The sequence below is a fragment of the Aegilops tauschii genome, chromosome 1 (assembly GCF_002575655.3).
Source record: "Aegilops tauschii subsp. strangulata cultivar AL8/78 chromosome 1, Aet v6.0, whole genome shotgun sequence".
In the NCBI taxonomy this organism is placed as follows: domain Eukaryota; kingdom Viridiplantae; phylum Streptophyta; class Magnoliopsida; order Poales; family Poaceae; genus Aegilops; species Aegilops tauschii.
Window position 1 is genome coordinate 503,483,009 of NC_053035.3, and position 16,866 is coordinate 503,499,874.

The 16,866-nt window shown below is 43.4% G+C and overlaps 1 protein-coding gene and 1 long non-coding RNA gene across 7 annotated transcripts; both read right to left on the bottom strand.

The window, feature by feature from the left end:
• Positions 1-385: 385 nt before the first annotated feature.
• LOC120972901 (uncharacterized) lies at positions 386-5,621 on the bottom strand. 5 transcript variants are annotated; one of them, XM_073503121.1, is made up of 7 exons: positions 4,707-5,621; positions 4,206-4,277; positions 4,025-4,141; positions 2,267-3,631; positions 1,952-2,047; positions 705-776; positions 386-635 (listed from the first exon to the last, which is right to left on the bottom strand). In XM_073503121.1, exons 1-3 carry the CDS (start codon positions 4,973-4,975, stop codon positions 4,132-4,134), a joined length of 351 nt encoding a protein of 116 aa, XP_073359222.1. In that variant the 5' UTR covers positions 4,976-5,621; the 3' UTR covers positions 386-635; positions 705-776; positions 1,952-2,047; positions 2,267-3,631; positions 4,025-4,131. The 5 variants fall into 5 exon arrangements, with proteins under 5 accessions (XP_073359222.1, XP_073359218.1, XP_073359214.1 ...); XM_073503117.1 differs by having other exon boundaries at positions 386-776; XM_073503113.1 differs by having other exon boundaries at positions 386-999.
• Positions 5,622-6,313: 692 nt separating this feature from the next.
• Positions 6,314-7,820, bottom strand: LOC109775860 (uncharacterized). 2 transcript variants are annotated; one of them, XR_005760561.2, is made up of 4 exons: positions 7,681-7,820; positions 7,345-7,582; positions 7,041-7,237; positions 6,314-6,712 (listed from the first exon to the last, which is right to left on the bottom strand). It is a non-coding gene; the product is annotated as an uncharacterized lncRNA (long non-coding RNA). The 2 variants fall into 2 exon arrangements; XR_012188680.1 differs by having other exon boundaries at positions 7,412-7,582; positions 7,681-7,819.
• Between the last annotated feature and the right edge of the window lie 9,046 nt (positions 7,821-16,866).

Below are 16,866 nucleotides of genomic sequence, written 5' to 3' on the forward strand. Positions count from 1 at the left end.
AAAAATGGTTTCGTAATTTTAATTGATCCTTACTCCTACTCCATATCCAAATTCTTCGTTTCCAGGATCTCCCCATATGGTTCTGGACAGCAACTTATAGTCACCTTCAACACTGAGTGCCCCTTCTAGTTAAGTGTTGCAAGTTTCTTAGTACTAGATGACCCGTTGCGCCCATGGCGCAAAAACCCAATTAGAACCAACGTTTTAAATAGCGGGCTATGTCAAATAGCATCAGACCTCAAAATCAGCTATAGCGGGCTATTTGTACATGAGATCATTTAGCGGCACCCTGCTCAAAAGGCTATAGCAGCTCCGCTATAGCCGGCTATTTAAAACTATGATTAGAACCAAGTATTATATGGGTATTGGGGGGGGGGGGGGGGGATAAAAATCAAAGTGGATGATGATTTGAATTCTCATAATCTTTGTGAAACAAGCACATCATCACAAGGAAAGTAAATCAGTTTCCTTGATGAAAATAAAATAAAATAAAATACACATTAATAAAAGGCTGGCAGTATAAATGATGCAGCTGAATTAGTTGGATCATCATGTTTGTTGGCACTGTCAATCACTCATTACACGTCCCTGCTGAATTTCTTGAAGTGTCTCCCGCCTTCTACACCGCTTAAATCCTGTCAAACTGTTAACGACGCCTAACCAAAATCCACAACAAATTACACATGCACAGGAAAAAGCAATACCTCATTATATAATCGAGAGATAGCTGCTAGGATACAGAGCCAAAAATCTGCTAACCTCTGCCAGTTAAAGTGCTAGAAAATGGAGAACCAAGATATTAGCGTCACATATAAACAATACTCTTTGACAGAAGTAAGATCATCTCTGCTTTGTCAGAAACTGGGCATAGGTGTCAGGTCGATCAAAAAGGGAAATTTTGTCTCAGTAAGCATCTAAATTCAACTGAAATCTTCCTTGATAGAGACATCGAGCTGTTGTGTAGTTGACTCCAATAAAAAGACCTTTTCAAAAAAATAACTGCTGCAAACAAAAGCATGAACAAAGATAATGAAATAATGCATCTGGACAACAGCTACTACTTTGACTTGCTACAGAGGCCAAAAGGCAAAGTATACATAGACTGAAGCAAAGATGGCGCCATATTAGTTGTACCTAGTCTGGTGTCATACGAAAAAAACTGAATTCTCAAGCCGCCCAATAGATGTGGATACTTAAGAAATCGTTCTAACTGAAAATCCCAAAGTATATGAACCTTAAGTGAATAGCAGACAATTATTTATGTTTTATATTCATAGAGCTAGTCAACTGAAATTACGAAAAACAACTACATATTAAACCATTAGAAATCTATGCGATAAAGTTCAGCTAACTGAGTTCATAATTAAAAAGATATTAGAGGGTGTTAATGAGTGTGTTCTTATCTGTCCCTTTCTAATAGTTTTCAAACAGAGATCAAAATACTGATGTTGAAACCAACAGGGAGGAACCTGAGGGTGTTAGTGAGTCTGTTCTTGTTTGTCCTTTTTCAAACAGAGATCAAAATACTAATCCCGAAACCAACAGGGAAGAACCTTTCAGGTGACGGATAATTTTTGTATCGCATTAGTTCAATCTACAAAATCTAAACCCAAAATGAACATATGTTTGGAGTAGCATACCTCTAAACCAAATAAGAACCGGCGTCTGACCATACGACTATACTTTTTTGGAACACCAAGTCTAAACAATCTATGATGCTCTTCTACATGTGCAAAGGTAAATTCGAAATTTTGGAACAATTATTTGGTTTTATAGTTTACTGGGACTACAAACCCTTGCCTAAGCAGTAATTCATTGATTAATATGTCAATTTTGAGGTAAGGTGACCACATGGCAAGCAAGATGTCATGGAGCAAATTCGAGGAATATTCTGATCATACCATTTCAGTGGACAACCGACAAAGTAGAGTGATAAGAAGAGGATGCTTACTCGATTAAGCATCAGATCTTCACCTAGTTTCTTTCCCTGGCATCCATCAGTTCCCTTCTCCTTGGAGGCTGAACGACCTCTTTGAGGGCTGGCAGTCTGTCAAGGCCAACAACATTAACTTTTGGTTCAATAAAAGCACCTTAAACTGATCTACCAACAAACGTGCATCCGGGCCTACATATTGAAGAACGGCCCTCAGCGTCTAAACAACACACGAGGCGCAAAACTGAGCATACAGAAAGTAGTTACTCTAGCAGGCCAAATCACATCAGTACGAAAATCATAGCCAAGTGGATAATTTTATTTGCATCTTACTTTGTTTGTCCCTTTGATTTTCTCTGAACCGGAGCCCTGTTAGCAGAGGTTGTAGATAATTATAGTTGCAAACACTGGACACTCCAAAATGGTATTACTGCACCAGGAGAAGTAACCCTCACCACACACACAGCAAGCCGCAGCAGCTGCAAGATCCCAAGCCATAAAAAGTTAACAAAATTCTCGGTTTAGTTTACTAACACAACTAATTGCAAAGATGAACTGCAACCAAATAAGGTGATAAAAGGTAGTATTCTCAATACAAAAAGAATAGCTCCAGGATTTGTAACCAAACATCATCAAAGAATAGATAGGTCCCATATCAAATAGATTCATTATTGCATCAAGCATGGTCAAAATCGAGCAAGCAACATCTAACTGAGCACAAACATCATCTCAGTTCAGTGAATAAAGCTACATAGCTGGTACATAGAACTGAGTAAGGCGTGAGCTCGCCAGGTTATGTGGCATGTGTGTTGTGAGATGAGATGTTGAATGACCCGCAGGAAAGGAATGGATGACAAACAATTTTAGTTCGTATGAATGCTTATGTTCATATACACCTTTTCGTTTTAATATGTACTGATATAACTGAAGGAATTGGTTCGTTCGATACATACACTTTAAACACAGTAGTAAATTGAAGGAAAAATTGGCATAATATACAACTTTCCCTGGTCAATATAGGAGTGGAACATAGTAGCGACAATCAAGGTGGAGCATACCTTTATATTGGCTTTTGATTTATAGTAGATTTCATATACTGACGCACCAAATCTTAGTCTGAACTCCAAAGTTGTATATGGCATACAAGTTACAGGGTTACTCCAAAGTTGCTTACAAGTATAAATATTCTACCTACCTTATAAGTTGGACTATCTACGAGAATGCACGTTACATGTTCAGCTGCGAAGGAAAGCCCATGACCCGCTAGCAGTCTCAATCCTGGAAAAAATAAATCAAGGGTACCTAAACTGTAACCAGTATAGAAAATATAGCCACGCCAGGTATACAAAAGGAAAACTCAAGCAAATACGGAGTAGGTATTCTTATTTAAAGGGGATCCAGAGTTAAACAAAAATGAGCAATGAGGTATAACCAATTACGGCTTCGTTTATTGCATATTTTATCCCAGAAAGCCCATTTTAACAAGCCATTAGTGAATACGGGTATTTGTTGTTTGGTTTCCGTCGTAATAATAAATATTCACAAAATATAATAAAATGAGAGTGCTTCCTCACTCTACCTCCATAATCCAAACACGCGGAGGCACATGTAGATGGACAAGACTATCCAGATTCCAGCGAAACCACTGTAACTGGCGAGGATGACAATGCAAGCGATGCTGACAACAACCACAAGTATCTGAGAATACATAAGTCAATGGAATGTGTCAGAAGAGAAAGCTGGAAAGCTAGAGCACAAATAAGCTGGAAAATTAGCGGACTTGCCAATGAATAAACAGAATATGCAAAATCTGATGCTCCATAATTGACACCGTCGAAAACAAAAGCTAAAGCGTTGATTGGTTGAGTGAGAGCAACAAACTGTACATAGGAAACATAACTCTGCTTAGTTCAAGAGATTGCCTTGAGGTAATGAAACATAAGAAAAGATTGTCATACTCTCAAGTACTAATTTTTTTAGGGGTATACTCGCAAGTACTATGAACTGCAAGAAAATCATGAGAACATAACTATTAACATTTCAAGATTCAGAGTTGCGGTACTCTTATGATTCAGCACAATGTAACTGTACCGGTGTTGCCACGTCGATATGATGCAGTACACCCTGGTCTTCTGTAAATAATCTCGGACCTGTATGGAGGCCAACTCCAAGAAGTAGGCCTAGGAGAAGCCCCAAGATCAATCCGAGCTGCAAAATGAACAGTTCTTCACTAAGGTGACAAAAAAGGATTTATAGAAAAAAGGAACCATACCTGCAGTATGCGGTAAGCTGTGGGCTTGGCCTTCGAATGGTCCTTACGAGCAAATGCACTTGCAAGTATAGCCTGTGAAAAATATTGTTCACACACTAATAGTACATAATATGCGTGAAACACATTGCTGGAAGCATATCCTTCTAAGTTATTAACAAACTTTCATGGTTTTATGGTCAACGACAGAGCATCCAGAAACACAAATATTTCAAGGTGTGGATTGCATCTTACAGGTAACTAAAGTTCCACAAAGTAAACAATATAGTACTGTCAAAATATGAAAAGATAATTGATGGGTCTCATCATGAAACAGGATGTGTGCTGCAAAAACGAAAAAAAGGGGGCAGCAGATCCTAAAAACTAAATCAAGCACAAAATCTTCTCCTCATACTGCTTGGATTTTTTTCAAACACATAGCAGGCATAGATAAAACAAAATCCACACAGGTGAAGATGAGAATTTATGGGGATCAAATCAAGAGATAGAGAGACGACTTGGTACCTGCGCGCGAGTAAAAGGGTCGGGATGGAGGTAGAGGCAGCAACGCCGCGCCGCCCCTTCGGCCACCGCAGCCACATGATGCCCGCCACGCTCTTCCGGCCTCCACTGTTACTTCCGCGCCACCGCACGCTCTGGTCCACCGCCACGGAATCCTCCTCCATGGAGAGCTCCCGCAGCTGCGGCCCCTCCTCCACGAGGCCCGCTCCTCCTCTGCATCCCCTCGGTCGTAGTCTCTCCACCGTGAGCAAGGGGGCCTGGATGATGGTCATCGCTGCCGTCGGAGAAGCTCGCCCCCACGTCCACACACCTCGGATCCGGTGGGATGGGATCCAGGGTCGGGGTCGAGCACGGATGGATGGGGGCAGGACGGCGGCGCGGGAGAGAGAGGAGGAAAAGGAGGAGAGACGGCGATCCAGGGCCGGGGTGGCTGGATCTCTTGCAGCAGAGGGGGCGATGGTGTGCTGCCACCACGACTCTCGGGGAGGATGCGGCGGGAGAGCAGCTAGTGGGCGCCGGCTGGGCGAAGCGGCCGGCGAGGCTTTTTTCTTTTTTACCCCTCACCGTTCGATGCTTTTCTTAGGCAGAATTGGACGAACTTCACGCCATTCTCTCGACCCCACACGTAACGAGCCCCACTCGTCATCCACTCTCAAAGCAGTCATGAACGTGAAAAAAAAATCAACGGCCCACCACACGCCAGCAGCCAAAAGGGAGCTACAGGGAACGAATCCAGCGGCCGAACGGGCATCGCGTACGCGGAGGCGCTAGAATGGCGGGTAGTGTAGCGTGCTTTATATGTTTGATTTGTAGATAGTATGTGGAGTGCATGGTAAAGTTTGTTTATAAAAGCATGGGTGGGCGCCATCGACATTAAGAATCATGCTGTGCTTTGTGCTTGGGAGTGTCATGTTTGTGAGCCGTCGAGTGTCCCCCTGATACCGTTTTGTTCTTCTTAAGCATGTGCCTGCTTAGTTTTGGTTTTCGTAAATGTTCTGCCTATTAGGAAACTGTTTGGAAGTTTATTTAGTGGAAATTGACGGGAGGGCCCATTGTCTGCATGTCATTTCTGCAGCAGGGATTTTCGTGTTCCTGTGATTCAGTATAAGCAAATGCTTGGTTATAGAAATCTTCAGCAATCTGAAACATGAAGAATCATGTCCTGCTGGAGTTGATTGTGGTGCTAACGGTGTTCAAATGACTAGAAACATGAATGTGGACAGTAAAGACTCAAGGGAAAATCCGGCTAGAAGGGCATATTAGGATCAGTCACAACATTGAGATGAGTATTGACTTGAACAAGTTCACACCAAAGCTGAGTAGGTCCACAGGTTTTGCTGGCAAACTAAGAACAAATTCTGAAACAAGACAAATTCACAGATAGTACAGCAACCGGTATCTACTTATTTAATCAGGACGAGACCAACTAATCAGCAAGAGAAATGACATTCACAGACAGAGGGAGATAAGCGCTGCTTATTTAATATAAGCAGGAGAAACGGCACACTCACATATAGAGGGAGATAAGCTCCTCAAGCAAACACAATATTAAAACAGAGGTGACACCAGAAACACATACATACAGCAAACAGACATGAAGGCTCACTGAGTTCCAAGAAAGAGGAAACACATATATACAGCGACCAATAGCTAGTTATTTAATTCGACGAGACTGACTCATCAGCAAAACAGATATGACACACACTGATAGAGGGCGGCAACATAATTAAACAGAGACGACAAGTGCGGTAGGCACATTCACAACATTCTAACAATTGTGATAAGAAGCTAGCTAGCAGACATGATATATGCCTTATGATTTGGTTCTCTGCAAGACCAGGTACTAACTAGTTGACTTGTATGCAGCAAGCTAGCTTGATCCTTTGTGGCCATCATGATCTTGCTTTGCCTTGTAATGACTAAAGGCATCTCCTGCCATTTTGCCGATCAAAACCGCCCCCGTGAATTTGAGGAAATCATTAAAGTATACTGCCCGCTGACTTGAGCGCCTGCAGATCAGGTGATACAGTTAACTGGTAGGTGGTAGCAATAAAAACAACAACATGGGATACATAAATGATTGGTAGGGTGGATTTTACCATGCCGACACTAATTCCTAAGTTAGGCCATGAGAAAGTTTATTGAATTGCAGCTCCAAGTTTTAATAGATCCTTTTAAATCATGTAGTGGATGTCTTTTTCTAAAATGCTTGATAAGGGTGCTAGTAACGGTTTAATCAGGGGATTTTGCCCTGAATAGATCAAAAAGAAAAAGGTTTTTGTTTTTGTTTTAATATATGCATTATTAGGTGAGGTGAAGGGGGGGAGAGAGAGATACCAGCGGGGGTCATCGGGTCTAGGTTTGACATGCTGAGAGAGTTGTTTGAGCAGAAGGTTGTTTTTCCGGTTCACTACATTGCCCTTAGCAGTGTAGTCAGCTTGCCAGGCAGCGATTGTGTTGTAGAGGTCCTCTTTCTGGGCATGGATTTGAGCCAAGCGGAAGATGGCATCTTTCCTCTGATTGGGCGTGAGGTCCTGCCGCAGGCAGTGTGTACATTAGCAAAGGCATTGGCCGGCCAGAATCATCATAAATGCATCTATTTGCTCTTGTATGATTTTCTAGATAGCAAAGCTGTACGTACTATATTAGTAGTATTAGCAAAGCTTGGGAGGGGAGGCGGGGGAGGATGTTGATTTTGCAGCACGTACACGGCCTGTGGTGGAATCGACGATCCGTGTGCTAGTGTACAGCGGACTACGCTCAATGATAGCCTCCGCCTCCGCCTCCGCCGCCGCTCTGGTTCCGAACCTCCTCGCCGCGTGGCGAAGCGCCGTGGCCATGGCCTGATCCCCGCCGAGCCTCTCCAATCCTAGCTAGCACTAGCAATAGATGCACACGACGTAAGGGAAATCAATCAATCAATCAATCAAGAGAGAGAGAGATAGAGATGTGCATAGCAAATTATACGACGATGTACCTTCCGCCGCCGCCGGATCCCCTGAGGGTTCCGATTGGGATTTAGGGTTCCTCGCCTCGCCTTCGCTGCTCGCTCGATCCCCTTCCGACGCCGCCGCTTTTTTTTTTTGTTTCTTTCGTCGGGTTTACGGGTGCCGGTTGTTCCGCCTTATAAGCGCCGGTACAAGCTTGGAACGGCCCGGCCCGTGTACAAGAAATACTTTCTGTTTGCATCATACACGTTCGCACCGGTTTTTGTTTTTCTCATCTCACGGGTAGAAGGTTTCCACAGGTTTTTTCTGGGGCGGTTTTTCTTTTCCACTTTTCTGTTTTCCTTTTTTCAAATTTGCCGACTTTTTAAAAGTAGCAAAAACAATCGAATTCTTGAACGTCTTTCAGATTCACAAACTTTTTCCAAATACAAATAGTTATTCAAATTCATGAGCTTTTTCTAAATCCATGGATTTTTTTTGAAATCCGCAAACTTTTTTCAAATCCGAGGAATCCACTTTTCAAATTTGTGTTTTTTAAACACGCAAAAATATCCAAATCCACAAACTTCTTTTGAAATTCGTATTTTTTCTTCAAATTTGCATGTTCTTGCTGTGTATAAATGTGTATAGGAAAAATATAAACATGCAATAAAAATGTGTATAAAAAATGTTCTTGATGTATATGAAAAATATAGACATCAAAACATTTACTCTAAAAATTGTTAATTGTGTACTTTAAATATGTTTAACATGTATAGAAAATGTTTAAAATGTTTTTGAGGGTTCGGATTGGGATTAGGGTTCCTTGCCTTCGCTGCTCGCGGTGTAAAAAATGAACCCAAATGTGGGAGAACCCCAACAACGTGCAAATCTTCCATACTAGGTTGTCCATGTTGGGTGGAGGGAAATTTAATGGGCGAGCCATTCATGGGAATGGTGAGGTTTGTGAATTGTGGAAGAAGCCAAGCAAACTATCGGGTGTATGGTAATACACCGGCTTGAAATTACATAACAAACTCGTAAGAAAAAAAAACGCACATAACGAATTAGTAGAAGAAAACATGGCAAATAAAGAAGTTGTTCGCTGGAACATTAAATAATTTTTGCAGCGAAAGAATGTTGTATGTGTAAGGAGGTTACAAAAAACTTATGACTAACTGAGGTCCAGGACATCACTTATATCATAATATGTCACATGTGGACTGTCAACGGTAGACATAAACACGCACAGAAATACACAGCTCATGCATCCACTTAAGGTTTCTGTAGTAAGAATGATCAATGGATTCAATATCATGATAAGTAACCTTGGCTGCTTGTAGAAAGATCTAGTGAAATGGACATCCAAAGTTACCACTTGACATGAGTGGTAAGCTATCTCAAAAACAATGAACAAAAAAAAATGGACATCCAAAGTTGGGCATCAAAGAGAACTTTTTCAACCTGGTGAGAGAAAAGGGTTAGTAGTAGTATTTTTTCAGAATACGCAAGAGCTTTGTGTGTTGATTCATTAACATTGGTAGGAGAAGAACAACAAGTTTGAATATAAAGAGCGTACAAGCTACTCTCCTCATCCACCTATGCTATTACATGACTTGCATCTCGCTCAGGGGTGGAGCCAGAAAATTTAGCCATTGGGTTCACTCGTTGACTAGTTGTGCAAATTTGGTTTGAACCAAGTCCAAATTTACGCCATATCACAACAAGATTATAGCACTCAAAGAAATCATAATAAATAGGAATATGATATTACTTATCACAAGTAGGTGTTACATTAAAATTCAAAGATGAAAGACATGCCGATTTGATGAAATTTTAAAATCACTTGAGTAATTCCAAAATAACCTCTTAGCTTCAGGTACAACTTCTGTCTTCCTAAAATCATTGAAGAAAATAACAAGTTAGGTTGAAAAGCTTAAAATAGAAGTACCATCATGCGAAAGAATCATGTAAAGTCACTCCATTGGCATCCCTTCTGATCTTTCATTCAAACACATCATCATTACTAATGGTAGAAGATGTGTCTTTCTCCACATAGCAAATTAGACAATTACACATGAACTGACCACTCATTTCATTACCCAACTTTTTCTTGACAACATTCATAGCTTAAAAGCATCTCTCCACAGATGTTGTGACAACTGGCAATATCAACACTAGCTTTAGATTTGATAGACACCAAAGTAAAAAAAAGACGTGCTCATTTGTCTGCACCAATAACTTTAGACTCGCAATTTCTCTTTTATCAGTTGAATCATAAGGCAATTTATCTAAATTAATTTCTCTCTGAATGGAAGACTTTGGGAGACTACTTTGCAGCGACAGTTGATACATTTTACGTCTAACGGATGACCTCGATGAGCCCGCATGAAATTATCGTTCCATAGCCTAGATCAATCAAAGTCCATAGGAAAAACAATTAGAATACTAGGGCAAAAAAAATTCCGTACTAGATTAGATAGAGCATGCACAAGAAGGGGGAGATGTGGCGATGTGATTACTACCTCGAATTTGAAGTGCAGTTAGAGCATCTCCAGCCGCGCCCCCAACAGGCCCCCCAGGCGCCTTTTTACGCGCCAGCGCCGAAAAAAACCCCACTCGCGCCCCCAAGATGCCGAAATCCGCCGGCTTGGCCCGTTTTTCGGCCTGGCGATCGCAGGCCGAACCCAGTGCACTGGGGGGCGCTCGGGGGCTCCGGCGCAAGGGGAAAACACGCCTGGGCCACACTGTCAGGCGAAAAGTCAAGCCAATCGTCCAGATTCGCCTCCCACCCCCGCACGCTCGGCCACCACCCTGCCGATCCCGGCGCCGCCCATCGCCCAGCACCGCTAGATAGGTCATTCCCCGCCGGAAAAGAGAGAAGGTTTCGCTGCGGCAGCCTCTCCACTACCGTTCGGGCGAGTTTTCCGGCGCTCTGGCCGCGCAGGGCGGTATACCACCGGGTGTGCGCCCACCACGCCCGCCAGGTGTTCGACGTTTTGTTTGCTCGGCGATGGACTCAGACGACGAGGAGGCGCTCGCGTCGCTGCTGCAGGAGGAAGCCGATGCCGACGTCCAGGACGAGGAACACCTCATGGTCCTCGCCGCCCTCGCCGGCCTGCTCGCGAGCAATGAAAAGTCGCGGCGAGGTGGCTCGGCGCCGGGGCGGCTGAAAGCAAAGAACCGACATCGTCTGGAAGGCTATTGCATGCTCTACTCCGACTACTTCGTCGACGCTCCACTGCATGGCGACAAAGTATTTCGGCGCCATTATTGGATGAGCCGAAAGCTTTTCCTGAGGATTGTGAATTCCATCCGGGAGTTCGACAGCTACTTCAACTTCAAGAAGGATTGCAGCGGCAAACTTGGATTCACCTCAATCCAGAAGTGCACGACAGCTATGAGGATGCTTGCACACGGAGCTCCCGGTGATTCACTCGACGACTATGGGCACATGGCCGAGTCCACGACCATTGAGTGTTTCTACAATTCTGCAGGGCAGTGGTGGCAGTGTTTGGACCGTAATACTTGCGAACACCCAATGCAGAAGACACTGCTCGGATCCTAGCACAAAATGCAACAAGAGGATTTCTTGGGATGCTTAGAAGCATCGACTGCATTCATTGGAAATGGAAGAACTGCCCATTTGCTTGGCAGGGGATGTACAAAGGCGCCAAAGGCGGTTGCAGTGTGGTACTTGAGGCGGTGGCCACACAGGACCTCTGGATTTGGCACTCCTTCTTTGGTATGCCAGGAACTCATAATGACATCAACATGCTGCAGTGCTCCCCTGTCTTTGCCAAGCTTGTTGAAGGTCATTCTCTTCCGGTGAACTTCGAGGTCAATGGGCGGCACTACAATAAGGGGTACTACCTAGCTGATGGCATCTAACTGAGATGGTCTACATTTGTGAAGACTATCTCAAACGATGTGCCAGGAGGCAAGAAGTTCCACTTTGCGAAGGTTCAGGAGGCTTGCAGGAAGGATGTCGAGCGGTCATTTGGTGTGCTTCAATCTCGATTTGCTGTTGTCCGGTACCCTGCTCAGACCTGGTCGAAAGATCAAATGTGGGAGATCATGACTTGTTGTGTCATCTTGCACAACATGATCATTGAGAGCGAGCAGGAAGAGCCAGTGTTTGACACTGAACCATACTACATGCAGGGTCCTCTTGCCCAAGTTGATCACCAGCTACCGGCGACCTGGACTGCCTACCTCAATATGTGTCAGGAGATCCGAGACCCACAGGTGCATCAACAGCGGCAGCACGATCTGGTGGAGCACCTATGTGAAGGAAATATGCCCTAGAGGCAATAATAAAGTTGTTATTTATATTTCCTTATATCATGATAAATGTTTATTATTCATGCTAGAATTGTATTAACTGGAAACTTAGTACATGTATGAATACATAGGCAAAACAGAGTGTCCCTAGTATGCCTCTACTTGACTAGCTCGTTAATCAAAGATGGTTAAGTTTCCTAACCATAGACATGTGTTGTCATTTGATGAACGGGATCACACCATTAGAGAATGATGTGATGGACAAGACCCATCCGTTAGCTTAGCATAATGATCGTTAAGTTATATTGCTATTGCTTTCTTCATGACTTATACATATTCCTCTGACTATGAGATTATGCAACTCCCGAATACCGGAGGAACACCTTGTGTGCTATCAAACGTCACAACGTAACTGGGTGATTATAAAGATGCTCTATAGGTGTCTCCGAAGGTGTTTGTTGGGTTGGCATAGATCGAGATTAGGATTTGTCACTCCGAGTATCGGAGAGGTATCTCTGGGGCCTCTTAGTAATGCACATTACTATAAGCCTTGCAAGAGGGATGATGCATTACGGACGAGTAAAGAGACTTGCCGGTAACGAGATTGAACTAGGTATGATGATACCGACGATCGAATCTCGGGCAAGTAACATACCGATGACAAAGGGAATAACGTATGTTGTTATTGCGGTTTGACCGATAAAGATCTTCATAGAATATGTAGGAACCAATATGAGCATCCAGGTTCCGCTATTGGTTATTGACCGGAGATGGTGTCTCGGTCATGTCTACATAGTTCTCGAACCCGTAGGGTCCGCAAGCTTAACGTTCAATGACGATTTGTATTATGAGTTCTGTATTTTGGTGACCGAAGTTTGTTCGGAGTCCCGGATAAGATCACAGACATGACGAGGAGTCTCGAAATGGTCGAGAGGTAAAGATTGATATATTGGAAGGTAGTATTCGGACACTCGAAGGGTTACGGAGTGTATCGGGTACATACCGGAGTACCGGAGGGGTTACCGGAACCCCCCGGGGAAAGATATGGGCCATATGGGCCATAGGAGGGAGGTTAACCAGCCCACAAGGGGCTGGTGCAGCCCCTCACAAGGGAGGAGGCCGAATTGGTTTAGGGAAGGGGGCGCCACCCGCCTTTCCTTCTCCTACTCCCTCTCCTTCCCCCTTTCCACCTCCATGAGAAGGAAAAGAAGGGGGGCCGAATCCTACTAGGACTAGGAGTCCTAGTAGGACTCCCCCCTTATGGCGCGCTCCCTAGGGCCATCCTCCTCCCTCTCCCTCCTTTGTATACATGGGCAGGGCACCCCTTGGAGACACACCAATTGTTCGAAGCCGTGTGCGGCGTCTCCCTCCACAGTTTACTCCTCCGGTCACAACGTCGTGGTGCTTAGGCGAAGCCCTGCGCGTATCACATCACCATCACCATCACCACACCGTCGTGCTGACGGAACTCTCCCTCGACCTTCTGCTGGATCAAGAGTTCGAGGGATGTCATCGAGCTGAACGTGTGCTGGACTGGGAGATGCCGTACGTTCAGTACTAGATCGGTTGGATCGTGAAGACGTTCGACTACATCAACTGGGTTAATGTAACGCTTCCGCTTTCGGTCTACAAGGGTACGTGGACACACTCTCCCCCTCTCGTTGCTATGCATCTCCTAGATAGATCTTTCCTGATCGCAGGAATTTTTTTGAAATTGCATGCTATGTTTCCCAACGGTGGCATCCGAGCCAGGTTTATGCGTAGATGATATGCACGAGTAGAACACAAAGAGTTGTGGGCGATAATAGTCATATTGCTTACCACCAACGTCTTACTTTGATTCGGCGGTATTGTTGGATGAAGCGGCCCGGAGCAACATTACATGACCACGTTCATGAGACCAGTTCTACCGACGTGCTTCGCACACAGGTGGTTGGAGGGTGTCTGTTTCTCCAACTTTAGTTGAATCGAGTTTGACTACAGCCGGTCCTTGTTGAAGGTTAAAACAGCACACTTGACGAAAAATCGTTGTGGTTTTGATGCGTAGGTAAGAACGTTCTTGCTAGAAGCCCGTAGCAGCCACGTAAAACTTGTAACAACAAAGTAGAGGACGTCTAACTTGTTTTTGCAGGGCTTGTTGTGATGTGATATGGTCAAGACATGATGTGAAATAAGTTATTGTATGAGATGATCATGTTTTGTAAAAGTTATCGGCAACTGGCAGGAGCCTTATGGTTGTTGCTTTATTGTATGAAATCCAATCGCCATGTAACTGCTTTACTTTATCACTAAGCGGTAGCGATAGTCGTAGAAGCAATAGTTGGCGAGATGACAACGATGCTACGATGGAGATCAAGGTGTCAAGCCAGCGACGATGGAGATCATGACGGTGCTTTTGAGATGGAGATCAAAGGCATAAGATGATGATGGCCATATCATGTCACATATTTTGATTGCATGTGATGTTTATCTTTTATGCATCTTATTTTGCTTAGTACGGTGGTAGCACTATAAGATGATCCCTCACTAAATTTCAAGGTATAAGTGTTCTCCCTGAGTATGCACCATTGCTACAGTTCGTCGTGCCGAGACACCACGTGATGATCGGGTGTGATAAGCTCTACATTCGCATACAACGGGTGCAAGCCAGTTTTGCACGTGCAGAATACTCGGGTTAAACTTGACGAGCCTAGCATATGCAGATATGGCCTCAGAACACTGAGACCGAAAGGTCAAACGTGAATCATATAGTAGATATGATCAACATAGAGATGTTCACCATTGAAAACTACTCCATCTCGCGTGATGATCGGACATGGTTTAGTTGATATGGATCACATGATCATTTAGATGACTAGAGGGATGTCTATCTAAGTGGGAATTCTTAAGTAATATGATTAATTGAACTTTAATTTATCATGAACTTAGTCCTGATAGTATTTGCATATCTATGTTGTAGATCAATAGCTTGCGATGTAGCTCCCCGTTTATTTTCGATATGTTCCTAGAGAAAAACAAGTTGAAAGATGATAGTAGCAATGATGCGGACTGGGTCCGTGATATGAAGATTATCCTCATTGCTGCACATAATAATATGTCCTTGATGCACCGCTAGGTGACGGACCTATTGCAAGAGCAGATGCAGACGTTATGAACGTTTGGCAAGCTCGGTATGATGACTACTTGATAGTTTAGTGCGCCATGCTTTACGGCGTAGAACCGGGACTTCGGAAATGTTTTGAATGCCATGGAGCATATAAGATGTTTCAAGAGCTGAAATTGGTATTTCAGACTCATGCCCGAGTCGAGAGGTATGAGACCTGTGACAAGTATTTTGCCTACAAAATGGAGGAGAATAGCTCAACCAGTGAGCATGTGCTCAGAATGTCCGAGTACTACAATCGCTTGAATCAAGTGGGAGTTAATATTCTAGATAAGATAGTGATTGACAGAGTTCTCTAGTCACTATCACCAAGTTACTGGAACTTCATGATGAACTATAATATGCAAGGGATGACGAAAATGATTCCCGAGCTTTTCGCGATGCTGAAACCGGCGAAGGAAGAAATCAAGAAAAGCATCAAGTGTTGATGGTTTACATGACCACCAGTTTCAAGTAAAAGGGCAAGGGAAAGAAAGGGAACTTCAAGAAGAATGGCAAGCAAGTTGCCACTCCCATGAAGAATCCCAAAGCTAGACCCAAGCCTGAAACTGAGTGCTTCTACTGCAAAGGAAATGGTCACTGGAAGCGGAACTGCCCCAAATACTTGGCGGATAAGAATGATGGCAAAGTGAACAAAAGTATATATGATATACATGTTATTGATGTGTACTTTACTAGTGTTCATAGTAGCCCTGGGTGTTTGATACCGGTTCAGTTGCTATGATTAGTAACTCGAAACAGGAGTTACAAAATGAACAGAGACTAGTTGAGGGCGGGCTGACGATGTATGTTGAAAATGATTCCAAGGTTGATAGGATCACCATCGCATACTCCCTCTACCTTCGGGATTAGTATTGGAACTAAATAAATGTTATTTGGTGTTTGCATTGAGCATGAATATGATTGGATCATGTTTATTGTGATATGGTTATTCATTTAAGTCAAGAGAATAATTGTTGTTCTGTTTACATGAATAAAACCTTCTATGGTCTTACATCCAATGTAAATGGTTTACTGAATCACGATCGTAGTGATACACATAATATTGATGCCAAAAGATGCAAAGTTGATAATGATAGTGCAACATATTTGTGGCACTGCCGTTTAGGTCATATTGGTGTAAAGCACATGAAGAAACTCCATGAAGATGGATTATTGGAATCACTCGATTATGAATCATTTGATACTTGCGAACCATGCCTCATGGGCAAGATGACTAAAACTCCGTTCTCCGGAACAATGGAGCGAGCCAATGACTTATTGGAAATAATACATACCGATGTATGCGGTCCAATGAGTGTTGAGGCTCGCGGCGGGTATCGTTATTTTCTGACTTTCACAGATGATTTGAGCAGATATGGGTATATCTACTTAATGAGACACAAGTCTGAAACATTTGAAAAGTTCAAAGAATTCAGAGTGAAGTGGAGAATCATCATAACAAGAAAATAAAGTTTCTACAATCTGATCGCGGAGGCGAATATTTGAGTTACAAGTTTGGCCTTCATCTAAAACAATGTGGAATAAGTTTCACAACTCACGCCACCTGGAACACCACTGCGTAATGGTGTGTCCGAACGTCGTAAACGTACTTTATTGGATATGGTGCGATCTATGATGTCTCTTACCGATTTACCACTATCGTTTTGGGGTTATGCATTAGAGACAGCTGCATTCACGTTAAAAAGGGCACCATCTAAATCCGTTGAGACGACACCATATGAACTGTGGTTTGGCAAGAAACCTAAGCTGTCATTTCTTAAAGTTTGGGGCTGCGATGCTTATGTGA

Excerpts from the sequence above, each read along its gene's own strand:
- LOC120972901 (XM_073503121.1), bottom strand. The coding sequence starts at position 4,975 with ATGACCATCATCCAGGCCCCCTTGCTCACGGTGGAGAGACTACGACCG. Across the intron at positions 4,278-4,706 it reads ACCCTTTTACTCGCGCGCAG|GCTATACTTGCAAGTGCATT; the intron begins GTACCAAGTCGT and ends TATTTTTCACAG.